The following is a 23,145-nucleotide window of genomic DNA, read 5'->3' as shown; positions in this document are numbered from 1 at the left end:
AACACCGTGAAGGTTCCTTGACAGGATAGAGCAAGGTCAGGTGGCAGTGAGAGCTTAGGATTACAAGGCCTCTCTCTTCCCCACACTGTGTTCCGTAAATCCGAAGTTAAACTTCTAAGTTTGGAATATGGGACATTTAGGCTTTCTCTGTTGTGTGTTTTTCTGTACCAAATTTTGTAAATACTTATCTTTAATAAAGTAGCTATCTTTATTACCCTGTTTTACTCTAAATTTTCTTCAAGAATTTTTTAATAGTATCTTCTAAAATATATATAAAGAAGCTTTATTGTGATAAATGCCTTTATATGCATAGACCTTAACTTAGAATAGTTGTTTCAGCAAATCCCGTGTATTTTCCCCAAATAATGCAATTTATGTTTAGGATAGAGAGGAGGCAATGATGGTGAGATTTATACACTGGGTGACAGTAACACTGAAATTACTATTTTACTTGTTTCAACTTAGTAGGTACCCATGAATACAGATTCCTATGGAAAAGTCAATCAGAATTTATATTCACTGTGAAGTAGTGATAATGGCTCCTTACGTATATGAAACATACCACTTCAGAGCAGCTATTTTAATTTGATTCTTTCAGTGGTCCTAAAGGGTATAGTATCATATTATAGATGCAGAAATGGAGAGGGAGGATTGAGTGATTTGTCCAGGGTTGTATAGCCAGTTAGTAGACTGGGCTTAATACCATTTCTCTTACTCTTCCCAGTGCATCATACTGCCTTACCTCCTTTTCTTAAAAAGAACTGAAATTATTTCCCCAAAAGACTGGTAGTTGGTGTAAGCTACTATAACAGATATTAAATAGAATTAGACATTAGATTTACAGAATATTTGGTGTCTTTTTGAAACTTAATCCTATTATTCAAAATGACTGACTTTTGGCCTAAATACTCTTTAGAAGTATGAAAATAATCCTTGACTGGAAATCATCAAATAGGGCTGAAGAGAAGACTGGGCTCCAATCAGGTTTTCTTGCCCTGGTTCAGTTACTGTAATGTGCTGCTACCTGGCTTAATTTGCCTTGTAAAAGGCACTTAAATTTATATGGTTATGAAGCTATTTTTTTTCTGGACTGGGTGAATAAGATTTTATCTGTGAGTAAATGGGGCGTAAATATATTTTCAAGATCAGTTTAAGTCTAAGAACCTGTTCTGAAGGTCATAGTTTCATCTTTCTGGTCTTGCCTTCACACAGAACAGTTAAAGATTATGCACATGACAAACTCATTGCTGATCTTGCAGTTCTAAAACAGAATAAATGAGCAAAGGCTTTTATGCCCAAATTTTTCTTCAGTTTTCAGGGAGAAAAACTAGAATTGACTTTCACCAATGCATAGTTTTTTGCAATGCAAATTGCACCCCTTAAAGATGAATAAGCTCACAGTGAGGAAAAAAATCACATACCGGCTCAGTACCTTTTTCAGTTTTCTATGTTCTCCCCACTGATAAGTTTGAAGAATATATTTCCAGGAAATGAGATACACAGGGCTCTCCTAAACACTCTGCTTACCCCTCTGAGTCTTGAAAGTGTCAGAAGCTAAGTTTTAACCAGTGAGTGGTGTGTGTGGGGAAAGTAGGAAAAGGCTTGAAAGATCAGATTCAGACATAAGACTTTTAAACCACAATGAGGCATGATAAAAATTTTATCCCCCCTCTTTTTTAAACTCTAGGGTTTTTAACCCACAACTTCACTACATATATTAGAAAGACCACTTGAATTAATTCTTCAGTCTCAGTTTAATAACATGTTCAGAAATATATCCGTGCAGTGTCCTGTTCTTGTGTATTTTGCTTATGTCGTGATTACATCATTTTGTTTGTGTGCAGCAACGCGGTTGCTGGTGAGAGTGCTTTAGACCGAATGGCTTGTGGACTTGGTGGAAAGCTCGTCCTGCCGATGATCAAGGAACATATTATGCAGATGCTTCAGAATCGTAAGCTGTTATCTCTTTCAAATGCTAGAATTGTAGAGTGTGGCTTTCCAAATCTTAAACTCTAACAAATGCTTAGACTGTGTCTAAAAGTCAGTCTTTGCCTTTTTATAGTCTATGTTTATCCTAATTCTCATATTGATAGAATCCTATTCAGTCATCTTTAGAACCACTCAGTCTTACAGTAAAGAATATTTTTTCCTCAATACTGCAAATATTATTCAATTCTCCTTCCCCAGAATGGGCTTCAGTATATGGGAAAAAATTAAAAATTCTAAGGAAAATTGACAGATTTACTCCCTAGCCAGAAATATCTAAATTTGAATTTAAATAAAACACCATTATTAGAATGTTTATGAAGTATGCATGTATTTGACTCACAGTCTTCCTTCATCTAATATCTTTTTTTTTTTTTAAATACCTACTTCTAGAGGAGAAGCTACTTTTATATTTCTCCTTTTATATTCCTAGCAAATATTTGGTCATTTGTTAGCCTTGTACCTGTAATTTGTATCAGTAACAAAAGTTGTTGTTTTTGTCCTTTTAATTACAAAGTTAATGTGCTTGACATTTTTTTTTTTTTTTTTTTTTTTTTTGCTTGACATTTTTTAAAAATTCAGGTACAGAAGTGTATGAACTGAAAGTCCCTTAACTTAGATTCAGGGGTGGCCACTGTTAACAGTCCTCTGAGACTTGAGTCTCTGACCTCGTTTATGCACATGTGCAGTTGCGTTTAACGTGAATATAGCATACAGATCCCATGCTTCCGCTCCACAGTGTATCATAGCACCACACGATGGCTTCCCTTTCGTTTAACAGCCACCTAGCATTCCACAATTCCCCATTAAACCGTAATAGTTCTGTTCATAACAAATAATGCTACTGCATACACTCTTCTACAGAAATCCTGGCTTACATGTATGAGCATGTGTATCTATAGCATGTATTACAAGAGACAGACTTGAGGGTCAAACCATTGATTTGGGATCTTAAAGTAGTGAACTGGAATCACAGAATACCAGCTTCACATGAAAGTGAATTTTTGAGAACTCCAGCCCTTAGCCTTTACCTAGGTCCTCCTTATCCTGTAAGATTCTTATTTATCCTAAGAAGGCGTGGTCCAAAACCATTATCCCTTTTTAATGATGTCATTTTACATCTGGGTCTTGAATAATAGTTTTTCCTGTTTTTACTCCCTAAATTTGGAGGGGTTTTTCCCCAAATGGATAGAGACAGTCAACATCACAGGTTGCTCAACCTATAAAAGCTACTAGACAGAATCTAGCTTTTCCATTTTTAAGATGAAGAAAGTAAAGCCCAGAGACATGAAAGGTTACACACGGTCACCCAGCTATCATTGTTTCACCACTGCTTAATGCCATTCTTCAAATATGTTGTGGAACTGCTTGTGATTTGTAGTTAAAGAATTTAAGTTCCTGCTACAACATAACTAGCTGGCTGCAGAAGCCTTCATATGTATGGCAATGAACTCTTAATAAAGATTTGTTGCTGTTAAATGTATGGCTTTGAGCAAGTCTGGACCTTTGTTTCCTTGTCTGTTAAAAAAAAAAAAAAATAGGAAAGTGATGCTTGCCCTACACCCAGGTTTGGAGTTAGGATCCAAAGGTGTATTTAATACTTCATATGAAAAGGGCTTTAAAACGATGCATATTTTCTAGTAACTTACTATATACCCCACTTTATTTTAAAAATAGTTTCATTTTTTCTTTAAATAGTGAACACCAATTTTTTTTTAATTTTTTATTTATTTTATTTATTTATTTTTGGCTGCATTGGGACTTCGTTGCTGCACGCGGGCTTTCTCTAGTTGTGGTGAGCGGGGGCTACTCGTCGTTGTGGTATGTGGGCTTCTTATTGCGGTGGCTTCTCTTGTTGTGGAGCCAAGGCTCTAGGTGCGCGGGCTCAGTAGTTGTGGCTCACGGGCTCCAGAGCGCAGGCTCAGTAGTTGTGGTGCATGGGCTTAGTTGCTCCGCGACATGTGGGATCTTCCAGGACCAGGCCTTGAACCCGTGTCCCCTGCATTGGCAGGCAGATTCTTTTTTTTTTTTTTTTTAACATCTTTATTAGAGTATAATTGCTTTACCGTGGTGTGTCAGTTTCTGCTTTATAACAAAGTGAATCAGTTATACATATACATATGTCCCCATATCTCTTCCCTCTTGCATCTCCCTCCCTCCCTATCCCACCCCTCTAGATGGTCACAAAGCACCGAGCTGATCTCCCTGTGCTATGCGGCTGTTTCCCACTAGCTATCTGTTTTACATTTGGTAGTGTATATATGTCCATGCCACTCTCTCACTTTGTCCCAGCTTACCTTTCCCCCTCCCCGTATCCTCAAGTCCATTCTCTAGTAGGTCTGCATCTTTATTCCCGTCTTGCCCCTAGGTTCTTCTGACCATTTTCTTTTTTTTTTTTTTTTTTTTTTTTAGATTCCATATATATGTGTTAGCATACGGTATTTGTTTTTCTCTTTCTGACTTACTTCACTCTGTATGACAGTCTCTAGGTCCATCCACCTCACTACAAATAACTCAGTTTCGTTCCTTTTTATGGCTGAGTAATATTCCATTGTATATATGTGCCACATCTTCTTTATCCATTCATCTGTCGATGGACGCTTAGGTTGCTTCCATGTCCTGGCTATTGTAAATAGAGCTGCAATGAACATTTTGGTACATGACTCTTTTTGAATTATGGTTTTCTCTGGGTATATGCCCAGTAGTGGAATTGCTGGGTCGTATGGTAGTTCTATTTTTAGTTTTTTAAGGAACCTCCATACTGTTCTCCATAGTGGCTGTATCAATTTACATTCCCACCAACAGTGCAAGAGGGTTCCCTTTTCTCCACACCCTCTCCAGCATTTACTGTTTGTAGATTTTTTGATAATGGCCATTCTGACTGGTGTGAGATGGTATCTCATTGTAGTTTTGATTTGCATTACTCTAATGATTAATGATGTTGAGCATTCTTTCATGTGTTTGTTGGCAATCTGTATGACCTCTTTGGAGAAATGTCTATTTAGGTCTTCTGCCCATTTTTGGATTGGGTTGTTTGTTTTTTTGATATTGAGCTGCATGAGTTGCTTGTATGTTTTGGAGATTAATCCTTTGTCAGTTGCTTCATTTGCAAATATTTTCTCCCATTCTGAGGGTTGTCTTTTTGTCTTGTTTATGGTTTCCTTTGCTGTGCAAAAGCTTTTAAGTTTCATTAGGTCCCATTTGTTTATTTTTGTTTTTATTTCCATTTCTCTAGGAGGTGGGTCAAAAAGGATCTTGCTGTGATTTATGTCATAGAGTGTTCTGCCTGTGTTTTCCTCTAAGAGTTTGATGGTGTCTGGCCTTACATTTAGGTCTTGGCAGGCGGATTCTTAACCACTACGCCACCAGGGAAGCCCCCAATTTTTTTTTTAATCTTAAAGTTCAAAGGAGGAAAACCATTTTCAAATCCCAGTACCATCCCATTACATTTGCTGAACATACTTCTAGGAACTCTGCACATTGAGAATATATGAGACATAACTTTAAAATGTCTGAACTAAATATAGACATCTATTTCAATATGCATTAAAATTTTTTTTCTTTACTATTTATTTTTGTGTGTTTTTTTAATTGAATTAATTTATTTGTTTGTTTGCACCGAGTCTTAGTTGCAGCTTGCTGGTTCCTTAGTCGCAGCCGGCAGGCTCCTTAGTTGTGGCATGCAAACTCTTAGTTGTGGCATGCACGTGAGACCTAGTTCCCTGACCAGGAACCCGGACCCCCTGCATTGGAAGCGTGCAGTGTTAACCACTGCACCACCAGGGAAGTCCCTTGTGTGTTTTTTTAACTGAGTTATAACTGACATAACATTATATTGGTTTCAGATGTGTAGCGTAATGATTCAGTATTTGTATACGTTGCAAAATGATCATGACAATAAGTCTATTTACTCCTCTTTAAAATAATGTGTCTAGTATGCAAAGATTAGTATCAGATATTGGTTTCTTAGAATTATTATTCCTCAGTTGAGAAATTTGGCTTAATGGTATATTGATTAATTGAAATACAGTTAAAGCATATATGTAATAATGTTATAAATAATAATAATAAAGTTTTAATGTTTAACAGAAAAAATTAGCAATTTTTCAGAGGAATTAGTTACAACAGACTTCATCTTTTTTTTTTTTTTTTTTAAGAGAGAAGCAGTTTGGTTTTGCTCAAGCAGAGTTTTTATTTATTTATTTATTTATTTATTTTTGGCTGTGTTGGGTCTTCGTTTCTGTGCGAGGGCTTTCTCTAGTTGTGGCAAGTGGGGGCCACTCTTCATCGCGGTGTGCGGGCCTCTCACTATCGCGGCCTCTCTTGTTGCGGAGCACAGGCTCCAGACGCGCAGGCTCAGTAGTTGTGGCTCACGGGCCCAGTTGCTCCGCGGCATGTGGGATCTTCCCAGACCAGGGCTCGAACCCGTGTCCCCTGCATCGGCAGGCAGATTCTCAACCACTGCGCCACCAGGGAAGCCCAGACTTCATCTTTACATGGGTTTTGGGCTCCCGAAAGGAAAGGGAAAAATTAAGTCTAATGTCTAATTTAGGATTTTTCTACAACTTAGTTAACTCTTATACCAGCAGTTCTCAAACTTTCATTCTCAGGATCCTTTTACAGTGAGGATCCCAGGGTGCTTTTGTTTTGGGTTTTTAGTTTTTGTTTTTTTGATCTGAACATTTGCTCCCCTTTATAATATGGTGAGAGCATTTTTTTTTTTTGGAGTATAGTTAATTTACAATGTTGTGTTAGTTTCAGGTGTACAGCAAAGTGAATCAGTTATACATACACATATATCTACTTTTTTTTAGATTCTTTTCCCATATAGGTCATTACAGAGTGTTGAGCAGAGTTCCCTGTGCTATACATATGCAGTACATTCTCATTGGTTATCTATTTCATATATAGTAGTGTCAATCCCCATCTCCCAATTTATCCCTCCCTCTACCCACCATATTGCCTTTTAACTTTCAGAGTAGAAATGCTTGTGTGACATAACCACTGTGACAATGAAGTAATCCAGTCAGGCACTTTTTCTATTTTTCTGGTTAATAAACATGTATAAAAGTATTTTGTTACTCTTTTCCAAATAAGGAGAACTTCCTTATACTTCTGACTGCCAGAATGACATGTTTGTAGTATCTAATTGCTGTTCCTTCCTGTGTAATTCTCTTCTGTAGCTGACTGGAAGTATCGGCATGCAGGATTAATGGCCTTATCTGCCATTGGGGAAGGATGCCACCAGCAAATGGAAGGAATTCTAAATGAGATAGTAAATTTTGTTTTGCTTTTTCTTCAAGATCCTGTAAGTACCAGTAAATATTTGATTCATAATTATTGCCTTAGTTTCACATGGGACCCTATTGCCTTTACTAATACAAAGGCACCTATTCCAGCATCCCAGAGTGAGGTATGCAGCCTGTAATGCCGTGGGACAGATGGCTACAGATTTTGCACCTGGTTTCCAAAAGAAATTCCATGAGAAGGTAAGTAATGAGTCTGCAGACACTCAAACTCTAAGAAGAGCGATGGCATTTGAAAATGTCTGTGTGTGTGACTTCATTTCACAGGTGATTGCAGCTCTGCTGCAGACCATGGAAGACCAGGGCAATCAGCGTGTGCAGGCCCATGCCGCTGCCGCTCTCATTAACTTCACCGAAGACTGTCCCAAGTCACTACTTATTCCATATTTAGATAATTTAGTGAAACATCTGCATTCCATCATGGTCCTTAAACTTCAAGAGGTAAGTTTCGAGATCTTTAAGCTCCCTATTTATAAAGATTAATTTAATTTGATAGGTAAGACCTGGAGAAAGAGGGACTTTTCGGAATGGCCATAAAGAATGGAAAGTTAGGAGGAAGACATTCCAGGCTGTTCTAAGTAGTATAATTCAGGCTTGACCAGAGAATGGGCCACTCAGTATTAGACTTGGGAAAGATATGGACTAAAGGTTAGGTAAAAGCAGCATGTGAATTGCCTGGAAAACAAGCCAGAGTTATTTTTGAACTCTGTAAATTATTTATGTAAATTTGGAATTACATAAATTAATTGCTGCAAGAAACCATGAAAACGTGATTGTAGGAAATTAGCACAGTAGCAACATGAGGCATAAACATAAATGGGGAAGATTTAAGGCAAGACCATCATACGATTATTGTTCAGTGAGTTTGGATGGTAATAGTGGAAATTGGAAGGAAAAGTGATTCTGAAAGGTGCTTCTCAGGAAGCATTAGCAGTTTCTTTCTGCCAGTTTGAATTTAAAAAGATGAAAGAGAAAGAAGCAAAAAGTGTTGACCACTCTCCTAACCTGGGTGAGAGAAATAGAGAACGTGTAAAAAAGAATATCCTTTTTGTTTTAAATATGTTGAATTCTTAAAATAAGGCCTGGCCATCCAAATAGAAGACAGTTTATAGTTTCAGCTTAAGTAAGAGGCAACCTAAAAACAAGTGAATGATGTCAGTGTAGCATCATGAGAGAGAGAAGATTCAGGTAAGAAAGGCAAAGATTGAAGCCCAGTTTGTTGTCAAATATAATGAAAATAAATTTCTACTCTAAAGTGAAATGAGTAAAAAGGACATGCAAAATAAAAGCCGTTTAACTATTATATTCAGCAGACATAAAGTTACTGTCAAATCACTATATTAATACTCAGTTTCTATACTTTGGTTCATGATGAACTGGTAACAGTTGGTAAACCACAGTGTGCCTAGCACTGGTCTAAAGGAGAACAGGGAGGAAGAGAGGAAATAATGTCTCAGAAGGCAAAGAAGGGGGTTTAAAGCAAAGGATGGGTGCTCAGTGTCCAATGACAGCAAACTAAGAACATGATATAGGAACATGTGTGTATCTGAAAACAGACAGAGGTAGACAAGTTGAAGGCAGATCGGTTAGGTTAGTTAAATCAGGAATTGATGGATCAGATGTGACATTACTAGTAGATTTGGGTAAAGGGCTGAAGTGTGAAGGGTGGCTCTGTATCATCCCCCCTCCCCTCATGGGTCCAGTATGTGAGATACAGACTGAAGGAAGGAGTTGCTAAGATGGGCTGGGGAGGAGGGTAAAGTGTGTGAGCAAGCGCAATGCAAAGAGAGAGTAGCCAAGGAAGAAAGGCACTCCAGTGAGACCAGAGGCCAGCCATGACATTCAACACAGAGCAGGTGCTGAGACGCAAAAGAAGGGAGTAAGTTGACCTTTTAAAGGTGTGTTGGGGCCTGTGGTACAAGGAGAAAGAGCTCTGCCGAGAGTGGCTGTGGTTGACGAGCGGCATGAGGAACCATCTGGAGTAGTTCAGGAGCGCTGTGTTAAGGAGAGAACATCACACATAAATATAAATAGTTCAGCGCGGTTCTATCATTTGCTTTAAGACCTGCAGTCTCCAGTGTGGCTGCCGGAGGGTGGGCTCAGCTTGCGGTTTCAGAAGAGCCCTCGGGAACTTTCAGGGAGTGTTTCTTCCATGTTCTCATTTGTGTGATTGATGTTGTGTGTCTTCCTTCTAGTTGATTCAGAAAGGCACCAAGTTAGTTTTGGAACAAGTTGTGACGTCTATCGCATCAGTTGCAGATACTGCAGAAGAAAAATTTGTCCCCTACTATGACTTATTTATGCCATCACTGAAGCACATTGTTGAGAATGCAGTTCAAAAGGAACTCAGACTTCTCAGAGGAAAAACTATTGAATGCATCAGCCTCATTGGTCTGGCTGTTGGGAAGGAAAAAGTACGTGATTTGTAGTACGTCGAATTTTTTGTTTGAATTTGGCTGCGGAGGTATTGAGGGTACCAGAGGGTTTTTTCCTTCTGATAAATGGTTTTCTGGATACTTGTTTTTTTCCATCATCTTACTCTCATATTAACTTTAATTTTATATATAAATAAATTGTTGCCTTCATTTTTTCATCACTAATATTAAGGTTTCTTCTTAACTCAGTTATGCTCTTGAAACCTTCTCTTACGGGTACAGTCTGTCTCTATGGAGGCTTGTGGAATTCAAGACCCATATGTTTAGTTTCACCCACTTGAACATGTGCTTGGGAACATTCCAGTTGCTTTTCTGTTAATCCAAAAAGCATTGAGTGTCCCAAGAGAAATTTATATGCATATAGTTCTTCAGAAAATAATTAGCAAGGACGATTGGCCAGTGTGTTTTTCTTCCTGGCTAACATCTCAGACCTGTCAAAGCTTATTCAAAAGAAGCTCCTCTGTCATCAGCCCCTCATGTTCTGATTCTCAGAGCTTTCAATATAGAACCTTTCTGTCTGATTTCCTCCAAAACCAGCATTATTATCTTATAAACTGTTTTCTGGGAGACACTGAGAAACTAACCAATAAAACATTTTTATGTTCTGTTCTCTGCGTTTTGGCTTTCAAACTGTTTTTGAAACAGTTTATACAATGGAGATTGCCAGACTATGCAGAGAGTTAAATGAAAATCATATAGTTCTATGGAGCAACCCAAAATTGTCTTTCTCGATTTGGATTATCTTTTTACTGCTGGAAATACATAAGCCATGGACCAAAACTTGATGCCACTAGAACTGTCTTTATACTGCAATTCATTTTGACCTTCACTGGAAAACGTATTTTTCTAGAAAAAGCACTAAGTCCATTGCAATATAGATGAAAAATTTTCAATATAATACTTTTATCTGAGGTGTTATAACCCGTGTGGGAAATGTAATAGATTTGGGGGGAAAGTTTTATTATTACACAAGAAACAAAAATTGGGTAGCAGTAGTGCCTCTCTGATGTGATATACATGAGTAATATTAGTGTCTTTTTTCCCCAAATATTTCCTTCCAGTTCATGCAAGATGCATCAGATGTGATGCAGCTATTATTGAAGACGCAGACAGACTTCAGTGATATGGAAGATGATGACCCTCAGGTAAAGCAGCCCTCACATGCGCCTGCATCCTTTTGGTCGATAGCTCAGGGTTAAATGTATTAAAAAAAAGAAATCCAGTAATAGGTTTCTGGCGATAATATCAACCCGTGGTTTCAGAGACATTCTTCACTGGTTTTCCTTCTACTTGGCACACCGTTTTTTCCTCGGTCCATTCCAGGCTGCTCCTCTTGTGACTAGTTTTTGGTTCCATTGGGGTTCTGTCGTGCCAGGCTCTCTTACCTCTTCACTCTCCTTGAGCAGCGTCATCCATAGGCACGGCTTCGGTTTTCCTTCATATGGTTGTGACTTCACGTCTGTCACTGAATTCAGGGTTCATTTGTCCAGCCCCTTACTAGACATCACCATGTGGATGTCTCCTGGCCCTTTGCATGCCAGATGACTTCCCTCCCCTGTCAAAAGCAAAAGAAATACGGAAACCCAGCAGTTTTAGAGCATGTCATGCTCTTTTCTCTGCCTGTGAACAAGCCCTCGTTGAGCTTAGAAAGATCCCTCCGCACTCAGCCTGGCTAACTTCTGCGCGTAGTTCACGGCTGGTACCAGTCTCGGTGGTGGGTACTGAGGACCCTGTAGTAAGAACGTCGTGAGTGTCTGTCACGACCTTAATGATAGTCACAGTGTCTACTGTACCATGAGCATTCAATCCCTAATTGTTGCCTTAAATTTTAGCTTTGCACAGCCACTCTGTAATGTCTGCCATACTTCAAAATGCTTTTTCCAAGCACTTAAAAATTTGTTTTGTTTTGTTTTTTAAATTACGAGTGGGGAGTGCGTTTGCACATGTAGGCATGTGAAATAGACAAATATATAGATGGATGCCGGAGGGTAAAAATCACTTTTGGGGCCATGGGGATGAATTAGAACCAGATTCTCTGTAGGTAGATTAAATCTTTGTAAACACAGTAGTAGTAGAAGAGGTGTCTTAAATGTGGACAACCCCTTACACAGAAAACTTAAACAGCTAGGAGAAAGGGGTATTTAGTGTTCAATGAATGGAACTTTAGGCAGTAGGCCAAGTCAGGTAAGTTCCTGCCTTCAAGAAAATTAGTGCTTAAGGGTTGATATGTTTAAGTGGGCTTTGTTACATGATTCAGATGCTGTTAGAGAAAACTATGTATTTTGAAATATATAGTTTCTTGAAAGTAGGAAAAAATAAGACAGGGTCCTGGTCTCTTTTGCCTCAGCTGTTGTCTGTATCCTAGTGTAGAAGTTCACAGTGATTTTCCATGGTTTCTGAACATTTTAAGTATGTGACCTTAGAAAATGCACTTACTGCTTAAAGAGCCATGAATGTAAAAACATTGTTTCCATGAAACGGGGAAGGGGCTTTCTTTATGTCTTATTTACCCATTTTTTATTAAAAATCAGTTTTAATATAATTTTTAATTTTTCTCCCCAGATCTCTTACATGATCTCAGCATGGGCCAGAATGTGCAAAATCCTTGGAAAAGAATTTCAGCAGTACCTTCCAGTGGTTATGGGACCTTTAATGAAGACAGCTTCAATTAAGCCTGAAGTAGCCCTTTTAGATAGTAGGTGTCTTCATGAGGACATGGCAGTTGTAGAATTCCTCTTTGTTATCATTTTTAACATGGATTTGCTTGCTTCTTTGTTAATAGCCCAAGACATGGAGAACATGAGTGATGATGATGGTTGGGAATTTGTGAACCTTGGAGATCAGCAAAGTTTTGGTATTAAAACTGCAGGACTGGAAGAAAAGTCAACTGCTTGTCAGATGCTGGTAATTATAATGTTTACTGAACTTTGTTTTACAACTTCTCATAATGAATACATGTAATGTATATGTATATATTTCATTATATATATACTTATGTATATTACGCATATATATTTCATAGGAGTGCTTTTCATGGATGCTGAAGAAGTTATTTTGAAGAGCCAGGAATGTATTCTTTAATAAATAAAATATAGAAACCTTTAGACCCAACATTTCCACTTATGGATTTCCATCCTAAAGAAACGTGGATAAAACCTTTCATTACCAGTGCTGTTTTTAATAACAACAACAACAGAAATGAATAGCCCAAATAACTATTGTTAGGAAGATGATCAGTAATTACTGTGCCCTGGAGTATTACACAGCCATTACAAAGCTACCTGAGGGGGAAGGATTTTTGCCTGTTTTGTGTTTAGTGTATAGTAGTGGCTAAGGAATATTTTTGAATGAACAGAAATCTGCTCACAGTATTAAAGATAAAGTTGGTATGATTTCATTGTATTAAAAAAATAGACATGGTAGGAAAATCAAAATGTTTACAGTGATTATTTTGTGTGGTATTATGGGGTCTATGTATGTTCTCTTTGAGTTTCCTTTTTTAAACCTTCATGAGCATGTGTTGTAGATAGCGAGAGTTTTTTGTTTTTGTTTTTTTTTACAAATAGAATTAAGAGATTTTGGTAACAACATTGTAAATCAACTAAACTTCAATAAAAAAGTATTTTAAAAAGATTATGGTATATTACAAATCTAGCAGTTAAGTAAGCCTAAATAAAAGTTAATGGCTTAAATTTTATTTCGTATTAGTAAAGTATTGTGTTTTCTAATTCATTTAAACATATTTCTTGAACTTATTCTTATCAGTACTTAATTGCCTATAATTTATAAACAATTTGGATTTTCTGTAGTATCGCTCAACTTGAGAACAAATATAAATGTAACATCTTCCACAAAATTACCAACTCTTTTCATGTAGTGAAAGAGAATAAAGAAACAATTATTTTAAGACAATTTTTTCTGTTTCACTGTTGAAGTGATTTTTTTTAAATTCAGAATAGCATAAGCCTGTTTGCTGCAGATTTACAGAAGTGATGTGCTATGATTACATTTTCAGGTTTTGGTTTTTTTTTTAATTTTAGGTTGCCTTAATTAAGTGGCATCTTTTGTTTGAAGTATTTCCAGAGTGCTGAAACTTTTGCTAAATTTTCCCCCCCACAAAATAAGAATATGAAATATTCCCCCCTTCGAATGACAATATATACTACAGTCATTTCATGGTCCTTTCCCATTTTACAATTCTCTTTAGTTAAAAGACTAATTTCACAGTCCTGCATACAGCTCTAAATGTAGTTAGCTCTAGTTAGGATATAACATTCTGTGGTCCTCATGGTTTTGCAGTTTGTTAATAAATATTAATACATCAAAATTAACATGGGTCTTGTTTTCTCTTCAAATACTTCGGTTTCAGGTTTGCTATGCTAAGGAATTAAAAGAAGGCTTTGTGGAGTACACGGAACAGGTTGTGAAACTCATGGTCCCTCTACTGAAATTTTATTTCCATGATGATATCCTATAATTTTTGAACAGAAAACATTTCTAGATTTACTTAAATTGTAGGCTGTTGAAGTATTAGACTTTGTGCTAACCAAAGTAAGCGTACATCACCAGTATTCTGTTTGCACTGACAGTGGTTTCAGGTTATAAACTTGGTTCTTTGCAAGTGCCTTTGTTTCACTTGTGCCGAAAACATGAAAAAGAAAATGTCAACTATCCTCTAGTTGACAGTTCTCTGTGGAGCACTGAAGAGCTTTAAGGATTGTTATTTTATTAGCAAATGTTTATGGTTGTGTATAATTGCTGCTTTTCCCGATTATCTTTTGGTGATGTTAAGCAAGACCTTTTAACAAGTTAGAGACCAACTTATAGTACTTAACTTTCTATATAGCACTTAACTTTCTATATAGCTCATTTCAAATGTGGATAATGCCTCTGGGGAGAAATGTCTCTTGGTAAATCTGTGTGAAAGTTTTCCTCCTCAATGTAATGGTAGTTGTAATTAATATGTATAGGTAGGTTTTTATGCCATTTCGTGCGCGCACACACACTTTCGTAAATGGGTTAAAAAAAATGACAGCCCAATGGAATGGTAGAGCCTGGACCCAAACCCAGATCTGTCTGGCTCCAGAGCCCCTTTGTTGTAGTTCTTCGTGCAGTATCCTGCAGCGGCATCCTTTACAGAAGATGGCTTTTGCCCAGCAGACTTCCCATAATGCCTGAAGACAGAGCAGAATTATTTTTAAGAGGAAGTCTCAAGACCTTATTTTAGAAATGGTGTTAGATAGGGAGAGGCAACTCATCTTTATCGAAAACTGAAGAGGCTGATTGAGGAAGAGATCCTCAGTAGTCTTCTTTAGTAAAGTCATTGCTTCAGTTGCATTTGTTAGAAACATGCATTACCTCAAATTTGGGGATAGGTACATTCTGAGACATACTATGAGAGTCCCAGGTCCTTCCTCAGTCATTTTTATGTTTAGGGGTTACATTTGAGCCTTCATTCCTGTTACATCGTAGGTGACGGAAAAGACAGGAGGTATGTCTTGGCGACAGGGAGACTTCTGTTTTTATACACAGGTTATATTTAACACAAGCTCTTGGAGAGCAGTCTTAGATGAACAGAAGTTGCCTAGCACTCCACAGTCTTGAGGGTAGTGATTACACTAAATGTAATCTAAGGATAGTGAGTACGTTTCCTTAACAATAAAACGTGTTCGAGTGGCAGCAGCAGAATCCATGCCTCTTCTCCTGGAATGTGCAAGAGTTCGTGGTCCTGAGTATCTCACACAGATGTGGCATTTTATGTGTGACGCTCTAATCAAGGCCATTGGCACAGAACCAGATTCAGATGTCCTCTCAGAAATAATGCACTCTTTTGCAAAGGTAAATATTTTCCTCTTCAAGAATATGTATAAGATTGTGTGTCCATTTATTAGTCTTGCTAAATAAATGGGAGGATTTTTTTTTATGCTGTAACAGAAAATTTTCTTTTTCTACCAAAAATGTTTAATATTTTGGTGCTTTCACTCTTTCTGTTTTTCTTTCTTTTCAAGAGTAGCTCTTCTTGTATTCTGGTCTTCATTAGTTTCCATCATCATTACCTGGTAATCCAACTACAGAAACTTGGCTGTCATCATCCAAGTCATGTCTAGTTTCTGTCCTCTTCTCTCTCCCCTAAATTCCCTTCTGTTTTTGCCGTATCTCTTCTTTTTGCTATTGAAATAGCCTCACTTGGTCTATTCTGGAAGCCATTCCTTCTTTTCCTCATAGTTCATTCGCCTTTCCTCAAGCATTAACTTGCTCTTTGAGTCACTCCCCTTCCCATATTCTTGGTCATCTCCATTGCTCACAGCTCCATAGCTTGCTCCGCAGTTTGGTTTAAAAATTCTTTATTTGTCCCCATTTACACTCCTGAAGTTCAGATTTTCTTTTATTTTTCCAAAGAACACATGCTTCCATGTCTTTGCCTGTATCATTCCCTCCGCCTGTAATGCAAGCGTAGCCTTTCTCCAGTGCCATCTTTGTACAGAGTATGCATGTGGTAACTGAGCTCCTTAGAAGCTGGTCTTTTCCGTCTTTGAATCCGCAGCATCCACCATAATTCCTGGCGCTTAAGACGTGCTCAGGACATGTTTAAAGGAAAAATATTTTTTAAATTCTTCTCTTTAAAATAGTGGTATGGTAGCAAATACAAAGCAAGTGGATTTACTCATTTAATCATTAATTTTCCAGGGTACTGAGTTATGTTAATTTTTCTCACGCCTCCATCTGATTTTTTTTTTTTTTTAATTTATTTATTTTTGGCTGCGTTGGGTCATTGTTGCTGCGCACAGGCTTTCTCTAGTTGCGGCGAGTGGGGGCTACTCTTCGTTGCGGTGCGCGGGCTTCTCATTGCGGTGGCTTCTCTTGTTGCGGAGCACGGGCTCTAGGCGCACAGGCTTCAGTAGCTGTGGCTTGCGGGCTCTAGAGCACAGGCTCAGTAGTTGTGGTGCACAGGCTTAGTTGCTCCATGGCATGTGGGATCTTCCCGGACCAGGGCTCGAACCCGGTCCCCTGTATTGGCAGGTGGATTCTCAACCACTGCGCCACCAGGGAAGTCCCTCCATCTGATTCTTAATGGAGTTTAACTTTTGACTCCAAAAACACTTAAACCTTATGAGTTGCTTTCTTTCCTCAACCTCGTTTTAGTGCATTGAAGTCATGGGAGATGGATGCCTTAATAATGAACACTTTGAAGAGTTGGGAGGTATATTGAAAGCTAAACTTGAAGAACATTTTAAAAATCAAGAATTGCGGCAAGGTAAGTTTTCCATGCTTTTATTTCTGAATGTAATCCTTGACCATTTTGGCGACCATTTAAAGACATTTATTTGGGTGTGTTTTAGTTAAAAGACAAGATGAAGACTATGATGAACAGGTGGAAGAATCACTACAAGATGAGGTAAATTATTCCATTTAGAACTTAATTTACACGACCATTTGCATCTGGAAGATAATGCTTAAGTTTCTGATTCATCTGACTTATCATAAGATGTACTTCTTATTAATCTTTAGTAGAAAAATCTGACATGTATTTCATTTATTAATTTAGAGAATAAGTAATTTGAAATTAGCTGATTTGTGTTCTGGATGCTTTGTGTGCATTTTGTTGCAATGACCTCACATATGAAAGCACTTTGGAGTTCACCTTGTTTTTTCTTCTATACTCTCACAACAATCATGTATATTTGGTGGTGCTTTCACCATTTTAAAGATAGTGAACTCAAACTCAGATGTTAAATGACTGCCTACAGCCTCACTGTCGACAGTCTCATGCTTAAGGCCAGATCTTTCTGTAACACCAGCTGTCCCTCCACTGGACCACAGAATTGTGCAAATTTCCCCATAAATAATATACATGCAGTGGTTGACATAATTCTTCACATTGTTACTCAGTTCTGTCACCATCAAACCACTTGATGCCATCAAACATATTTCAGCTGTGTGTTTAGGTTAGGGTCTGTCATGTGGCATGTGGCCATCTGGTGGACCGGTGCTGACATGTGCAGGTCATCCCAGTCCTCTGCAGGGTGCTCGCATGCTGATGCACACATTGTTCCCAGGGATGTAAATAACTGACCCCACCATTCTGCTCCAAAACCAGAAACATTCTTGCAGAAGACAAAAAAATAGTAAAGGAAAATCACTTTTGTTTCAGATCTTTGAGATTTGGGTTAATTTTTCAACCATATATTTTAAATATATTCCAAGAAAAGTATTTGCAATAAGTGCAATACTTACCACACGCCTTCCTTTCTTTCCATAGCCAGACAAGAGACATCACTGGGGTAACCTCAGTCTCTGGACTCTTGCTATGCCCTTAAGAAAATGAAGAGAAATTTAATTTTGTACTTTTCTTATGTTTTTTATAATAAATGTTACTGTTAATAATAGTGGGGATACTTTTTAAATACATATGGGTATGTATGTGTTTGTTTTTTTTAGGATGATAATGATGTTTATATTCTGACCAAAGTGTCAGACATTTTACACTCAATATTCAGTAGCTACAAGGAAAAAGTGTTACCATGGTTTGAACAGCTGCTTCCGTTAATTGTCAACCTAATTGTAAGTGTTACCTCTTTTTGACAATTATTTTAGATAGTTGACCTGGAAATCTTTCCTTACAACATTTGAAAACTTACACTTTCAAGTCAGAATGGATCGTAGAAATCATGGTTTCCACTGTACCTCTTTAATTTACCAAGTTTATTGCATTGCCCTGGATATTTTCTCCTTCAGTATATGCTTGAAGTTTACTAATTAGGTTTTCCATAGTTCAATTAATTTATAATACAGTCTGAAGGCATAGAACTGATTTTTTATTATTTCAGATTATCTATACCCTGCTGAATTAACAAATGGAAACAAAATGGTTGCAAGTTTTTGTTTTTCAGTAGACCCTAGAAAATTCCATTTTGATCCTTATTATATACCACCAGCAATCATAGATTCTGGATGATAGCCTTATATATTCAATTTTAAAAATGTATTATAAATTATAAGCAATCATCAGATATTTATGGGTTTTTTTGGCTTTCAATTTTTTGTTTTATGAGATTTAGTACTGCAGTATCTTTTTTTAAATGATTTAGGCACCTATGACATCCTGTTGAATCAGTACTATAAAGTTAAATCTTTGCAGCTTTTACTGTTGTTGTGTTTTTTAAATCTAGCATTGCCGTTATCTTTTTTGTAAAGTAAATGTATATACATAACTGCTGCTGTCAGTTCTTCCTGATACTTGGTAATGTCAGATTGTGGAATTCTGTAACAAATCACCCAAGTCTTTTAAACCTATACTTTATTAAATCTATGTAGTAATTTGAGGGTTGTTATTCACAAGAACTGATTGTTGCTATGTTGTTTTTCATTACCTATATCAGGAATATCCATGTAAGATGACAGCCTATAGTGAATAAGTGTTTCTTTACGATCTTTTTTTGTTGTTGTTCCATTAGTTCATGTCTTTTATTAACTAATACACAGTTACTTGTCTTCTGATTTGTTGAAACAATAGGTCAGACAACATTTGCCACAGTAATGTCTGTCAAAGTGGCTGGCCATAAAAACTCCAGCACCACATTCATCTGAATAGTCAAAGCTTAAAAGAGTATCTCTTTTGTAGTGTCTACATAGACCGTGGCCAGATAGACAGTGGGGCTTGTGCATCTTTGATGATGTCATAGAACACTGTAGTCCAGCCTCATTTAAATATGCAGAATATTTCATAAGGCCAATGCTCCAATACACATGTGACAGCAGCCCAGAAGTCAGGCAAGCAGCTGCGTATGGCCTGGGAGTCATGGCACAGTACGGCGGAGACAACTATCGTCCTTTTTGTACAGGTACTTTTGTTTGTTACGTTATGTGCATCTCATCCCAGGCATCCCTGTTATCCCTGCCTTGCTTCCCCCCCGCACACCACCCGCCCCCGCAAACATACACTGCTTCATTCTCTTTTCCTTTTTCAGACACCTCACTGTAGCACTTAGGAGTTTACCATCCTCGTTCTCATAGAAATGGAAGTGAGACCTGGGTGGAGCCAGAGCCTCCTCACGCCAGTCCCAGGGTGCAGTCCATCTGGGGCTTGGAGGGTGTACTTTCAAAACCTACTGGGGTCCCTGTAAGTTCAGCACAGGAATATAGCGGGGCGGCTTTCAAAAGCTGCAGTACACCGAGGTGATCAGGAGTGTGAATCTGGAGGCTGCTGACCTACTGGGGCCGATAGATGAGTGGAGTGCAGGTGCTCCTGAGCACGCCAGGGCAGCCTCCCTTTCCCCGGGTCTGGTTCTGTAGTCACAAAAACAAACATTTCTTACACTTGAACGTTGCCTCACTATAATTCATAACTGGACCAAAGATAAGAAATATTTATGGGCATTTGCATGAAAATGTGAGACTTTAAATGACTTTTTTTCAAATGCTTTTTTAGAAGCACTTCCACTACTGGTAAGAGTTATTCAGTCTGCTGATTCTAAGACCAAAGAAAATATCAATGCTACGGAGAACTGCATCTCTGCAGTAGGGAAAATTATGAAGTTCAAGCCTGATTGTGTGAACGTTGAAGAAGTCCTCCCACATTGGCTGTCTTGGCTTCCACTACATGAGGATAAAGAAGAAGCTGTTCAGACTTTCAATTATCTTTGCGACCTGATTGAAAGGTAAGAAATGGGACAGGTTAGGCCTTATTTCCTTCCCTTCGCAGTGCTTCCTGTGCACAGCTTCCAGGTGTGTAGGTTATAATAATGCCGTCTTTATAAATCAGGCTAAGAAGCCGTATCACAGTTAAGAGTGCCGTATAAGCACATCTAGTTTTGAGTTATTCTTTATGGAACTCAGTTCAACAGATCATTATAGAATGTGATGTTCAAGGAAGGTTCTGTTCTGTCTCCCACCCCACTCATTCATTCATCCATCCATCCATCCATCCATTCACTCACTAGCTTTACTGAGGTATAATTGACATACCATTCATTAGTAGAATGGGATCAAAGAACATTGTTAGTACTGTTATTTGACCCTCTGAAATACTAGTGTTTTTCTTTGGATTAAAAAATCAGTGGTATAAGGGAAATATACCAGACGGGCAGTCAGGATCTGGCCCCAGACCTCTGTCATTAATAGTGTTATTTTGTGCCTGTGAGTATAGCTAAGAATTGCAACAACCTTGGAGGTTATAGAAGCTATCAAATCAAAGGCGTGTTCATTGGTGGTCTGTTTGTCTAAGTCCAAGTTCCCCTAGGTACTGGATCCGGGCTCTGGCACTATTACTCCTTTTAGTTCATAAATAAATCCAAGGGCTGCAACCACTCATCTCCTGGAGTTTGTAGAAACAGGCCAATGGCTATATTCCTTCATGCCTGTTTAAGTTCTTGTTCACACAAATACTGGGAGTCTTCACAGGGAGGGCATCATCATTAAGGAACGTAACAGCCATCCTGGAGACTCCTTACCTGCTCCTGCCTCTGAAGTGACCAGTTCTCCATCATGCTATTTAATCTTCTCCCTTGGAAATGACTACTCTGGAATTTTCTTAATGAAAAAGACTGGAATTCTAATTAGATTCACTGTTAGGTTTCCTTCCATCAAACTTGACTGGAGCTTATTTCCCGGATTACATTTAGAATGCCTGTATTATCTTTTTGAACTTCAGATTTATTTTAGAAACCATTTTGCAGTGTCTAAATAAAATTTGTGTTAAGGAACTGTTCTTAGTAATATCTTGGGGTTTTTTTTAACATATATATATATATATATATATATATATGTATATATATAAAATTTACATGGGAAGAAACTGAAAAGCTAATAAGTAAAATTAGCTGGTTTTCCTCCTACTGAATTTAAAGGCAGTTGATTTTAGTGAGTGCATAATCGTTGTATAAAGACCTAATAACAAAATTCAGTGTTGGGGGAAAGGTGTAGAAAAGTATGAGTGCTTGAGTGATTTCCTATTATAATTTTCATTTACAGTGGTTTTCTTCTCTTTCTTTTTTCAGCAATCACCCAATCGTTCTTGGCCCTAACAATACCAATCTGCCCAAAATATTCAGTATAATTGCAGAAGGAGAAATGCATGAGGCAATTAAACATGAAGATCCCTGTGCCAAACGTCTGGCTAATGTAGTTCGCCAAGTACAGGTAAGCTGGTTTGGTTAAACTGGGGAAGAAGAACTAAAAACGTTACTTGGTTTTGGCTTTTTTTTCATATTTTTCTCTATTAGAGGAAGGAAATAGAAATCCAACTAGCTAAGGAAATTTCATTTTTATATTCTCTTGTCATCAAGCCTCAAATGGATTATACTTACTATAATCTACCCATATAGTCTCATTATTTATTAAAACTAAAACCTTTGTCTTAAATATGAGACTAGCACATACTCATTATGTAGAAGTTTTTCTGCATATCTGTGAAGAAAAAAAGATGAGATTTTAATAGTAATAAAACTGTCAGCTACCAATGACTTTTCCTACCTAAATTCATGTGTATAGATTACTTGAACGTGTCACCTAAAGCTAAAGTGTAGCTTTATCAATGCAAAAATGAGAAAACTTACTGTAAATGAAATAAACTTTATAGAAATGAAAAGATTTCTTGCTTTTACAATGATGTTCATCAAGCTAATCTACTGGAAAGAAGGTATTTTGGCATTATTTCAGTCTACCTAATGATGATTATTAAAATACTTCCCAGTGACCATTTTCGCTGAATCTAAATGTGTGACAATGTTCTTTCCCTAGACTTCTGGAGGACTGTGGACTGAATGCATAGCACAGCTTAGTCCCGAGCAGCAGGCAGCCATACAGGAGCTCCTGAACTCTGCCTGAAGGGCCTTAATATCACCACCAGAAAACTAACTCCAAATAAACGTTTACCCTTTTGTTTAGGTTTCTTTGTTTTGTTTTTGAGCAAAAGAGAACGGTAGAGTTGTGTGTAGGCCATTCTTCTGCAAAGCCACAACAGCAGGAAGAGAAGCCCTGGGTTTCAGGATGGTGTTTAAGTGGATTTCTCCCACACCACTGAGGAAGTCCCATGAGCCCTGCAGTAGCACTGAAGAGTATTTTTCTATTGGTATAACCCACCCATGTGAAGGTGAAAGGGAAATAAAATTAAGTTTTCTCACTAGATATAAGGAGATTTAAGACAAAACAGCTTTAAGATCAGTTCCTCAGCGTTAGCTGTGTGTTAAAACAAGTTGCTGTACACCTAGTGTTAATTCTATTAATTGGAGTGTGAGTCTTTCTGTACAGTAGAAAGAAGCCTTTCACCCAGCAAACTAGTAGATCCAAAAATTGAAAAAAAGCTGAAGACAAAAACAAGCATGAAGATGTTATTTTATGTCACTTTCGATTCTTTTCCCCAAAAGGCTTATGCAGTGACTCAGTTTGGAAAGCTTTTCAGCTTCCAGCCCTTGAATGTG

The 23,145-nt window shown here is 37.7% G+C and overlaps 1 protein-coding gene across 1 annotated transcript in view; it reads left to right on the top strand.

Annotated features, from left to right (window-relative positions):
- Nucleotides 1-22,611, top strand: part of IPO5 (importin 5) — a 39,680-nt gene extending 17,069 nt beyond the window's left edge. Inside the window, exons 10-26 of the mRNA XM_061170679.1 lie at nucleotides 1,845-1,951; nucleotides 7,170-7,294; nucleotides 7,386-7,475; nucleotides 7,560-7,733; nucleotides 9,488-9,706; nucleotides 10,789-10,872; nucleotides 12,290-12,422; nucleotides 12,510-12,631; nucleotides 14,097-14,193; nucleotides 15,393-15,565; nucleotides 16,871-16,982; nucleotides 17,068-17,123; nucleotides 18,167-18,289; nucleotides 19,350-19,569; nucleotides 20,157-20,385; nucleotides 21,724-21,865; nucleotides 22,466-22,611. Of these exons, the coding sequence (XP_061026662.1) occupies nucleotides 1,845-1,951; nucleotides 7,170-7,294; nucleotides 7,386-7,475; nucleotides 7,560-7,733; nucleotides 9,488-9,706; nucleotides 10,789-10,872; nucleotides 12,290-12,422; nucleotides 12,510-12,631; nucleotides 14,097-14,193; nucleotides 15,393-15,565; nucleotides 16,871-16,982; nucleotides 17,068-17,123; nucleotides 18,167-18,289; nucleotides 19,350-19,569; nucleotides 20,157-20,385; nucleotides 21,724-21,865; nucleotides 22,466-22,552 (2,293 nt within the window). The 3' untranslated portion in view covers nucleotides 22,553-22,611. The remainder of the gene's footprint in view (nucleotides 1-1,844; nucleotides 1,952-7,169; nucleotides 7,295-7,385; nucleotides 7,476-7,559; nucleotides 7,734-9,487; nucleotides 9,707-10,788; nucleotides 10,873-12,289; nucleotides 12,423-12,509; nucleotides 12,632-14,096; nucleotides 14,194-15,392; nucleotides 15,566-16,870; nucleotides 16,983-17,067; nucleotides 17,124-18,166; nucleotides 18,290-19,349; nucleotides 19,570-20,156; nucleotides 20,386-21,723; nucleotides 21,866-22,465) is intronic.
- The last annotated feature ends 534 nt before the right edge of the window (nucleotides 22,612-23,145 follow it).

The sequence above is a fragment of the Eubalaena glacialis genome, chromosome 16 (assembly GCF_028564815.1).
Source record: "Eubalaena glacialis isolate mEubGla1 chromosome 16, mEubGla1.1.hap2.+ XY, whole genome shotgun sequence".
Lineage (NCBI taxonomy): Eukaryota > Metazoa > Chordata > Mammalia > Artiodactyla > Balaenidae > Eubalaena > Eubalaena glacialis.
Note: the sequence above shows the minus strand (reverse complement) of the source record. Positions and strands in the feature narration are given on the sequence as shown.